This window comes from Aphanomyces invadans (assembly GCF_000520115.1).
Source record: "Aphanomyces invadans strain NJM9701 unplaced genomic scaffold supercont1.1, whole genome shotgun sequence".
NCBI classification, from domain to species: domain Eukaryota; phylum Oomycota; class Saprolegniomycetes; order Saprolegniales; family Verrucalvaceae; genus Aphanomyces; species Aphanomyces invadans.
In genome coordinates, this window is record NW_008580146.1 from 2,472,946 (window position 1) to 2,474,162 (window position 1,217).

The 1,217-nt window shown below is 47.7% G+C and overlaps 1 protein-coding gene across 1 annotated transcript; it reads right to left on the reverse strand.

Annotated features, from left to right (window-relative positions):
* Nucleotides 1–168: 168 nt before the first annotated feature.
* H310_00744 (hypothetical protein) lies at nucleotides 169–666 on the reverse strand (the record flags this gene model as incomplete). Its single annotated transcript, XM_008863628.1, has 1 exon — nucleotides 169–666. One exon carries the CDS (start codon nucleotides 664–666, stop codon nucleotides 169–171), a length of 498 nt encoding a protein of 165 aa, XP_008861850.1.
* Nucleotides 667–1,217: the final 551 nt, after the last annotated feature.

The window sequence follows — 1,217 nt, forward strand, 5'->3', positions numbered from 1 at the left end:
GTCGCCCATCTCAAAGATTTACAAGGTGGCCTATCTTCTCACAAATTGTGTTACTTGTTGTCGAAGGCGCAATGTCAACAGCGTATATTTTGCATTAGACCCACCTACACAGGAAGAATATCTAAACCATAATGAATAACACGATTCAAGACATCATCAAATTACAGATTAATCACCCAATTTGTCGATGTGTTTTTCAAGAAGCTTAGCCATTTGCCGCTGCTCGTTTCGTCGATATTCTTGCTCCTCCTGCTCAAACTTAAGGCGTTGCATACGATAGGCATGGTCGTCTTCATGGCGCTTGGTTTCAAACGCCAACAAAAGATCCGTTGGATCGTGGCCGGTGTCCCTTTTGGACGCCGTGGGATTATTCCCAAGGGTCATTCGTTTCGACACACGCTCTTCGGCCTCGTTGCATGCCCCTTCGCCCGCAAGGTCAAGCTCGTCTTGACGGTCTTGTTCACTTTCACGTTTCCTTGTTCGCTTGCTCTTTGCATCTTCACGTTGGTCATGAACATCTTGTTTGAGCTTCGTCAGGTCGTCCGCGTCGTCGTCAACTCCCGATGCTCGCATGCTCTTCTGGTTCTCATGGCCAAACTGGTCGAGAATTCCATCGCAGCGAGCCTGGCATACACGGCCCGAGATGATTTTGTCGTACTCCTGCATGGCGAGCGCTGCCCTTGCCCACGTCGTGGCCACTTTGCCATGCCCTACGTCGTATGGACCAAGCCGCAACCTCCATAAGGAGTGCCTCGTTCATTTCGTCCGACCAAACGATCTGTTTCCTATCTTTCCGACCCATCGTGCCAGCGACTGAGAATTTCCGGCTTTACAAAGCAGAGTTGGTTGGTAATATTGATTTCCCAGCTTGTGTCAGTCGTTTTGCGGACTTTGGCGAACTTCGAAGCATTACTTATTCGAATTTTGAAGTCGGGAAATGAATTTCGGACTTGCTAAATCCTTCTACACCATTGCCCGTTCAATGTGGCGAAACCAGCAACTAATGTGGTTTCGAAGTTTTAATTACTTCGAACGTCGAAGTACACCTGGAATCTATTTCATTCAAAGTGGTTTAATCTGCAATCAATGTGGCCAACCTGTAAGCTCTAATACGATCGAACATGTATTGACAAAGTTTTGCTTTTGGCGCATCTTTGGCATGCTGAAAGCTTCGTCGCAGCTCCGACCGAGCGCCGTCATGATGCAATAGATCGAAC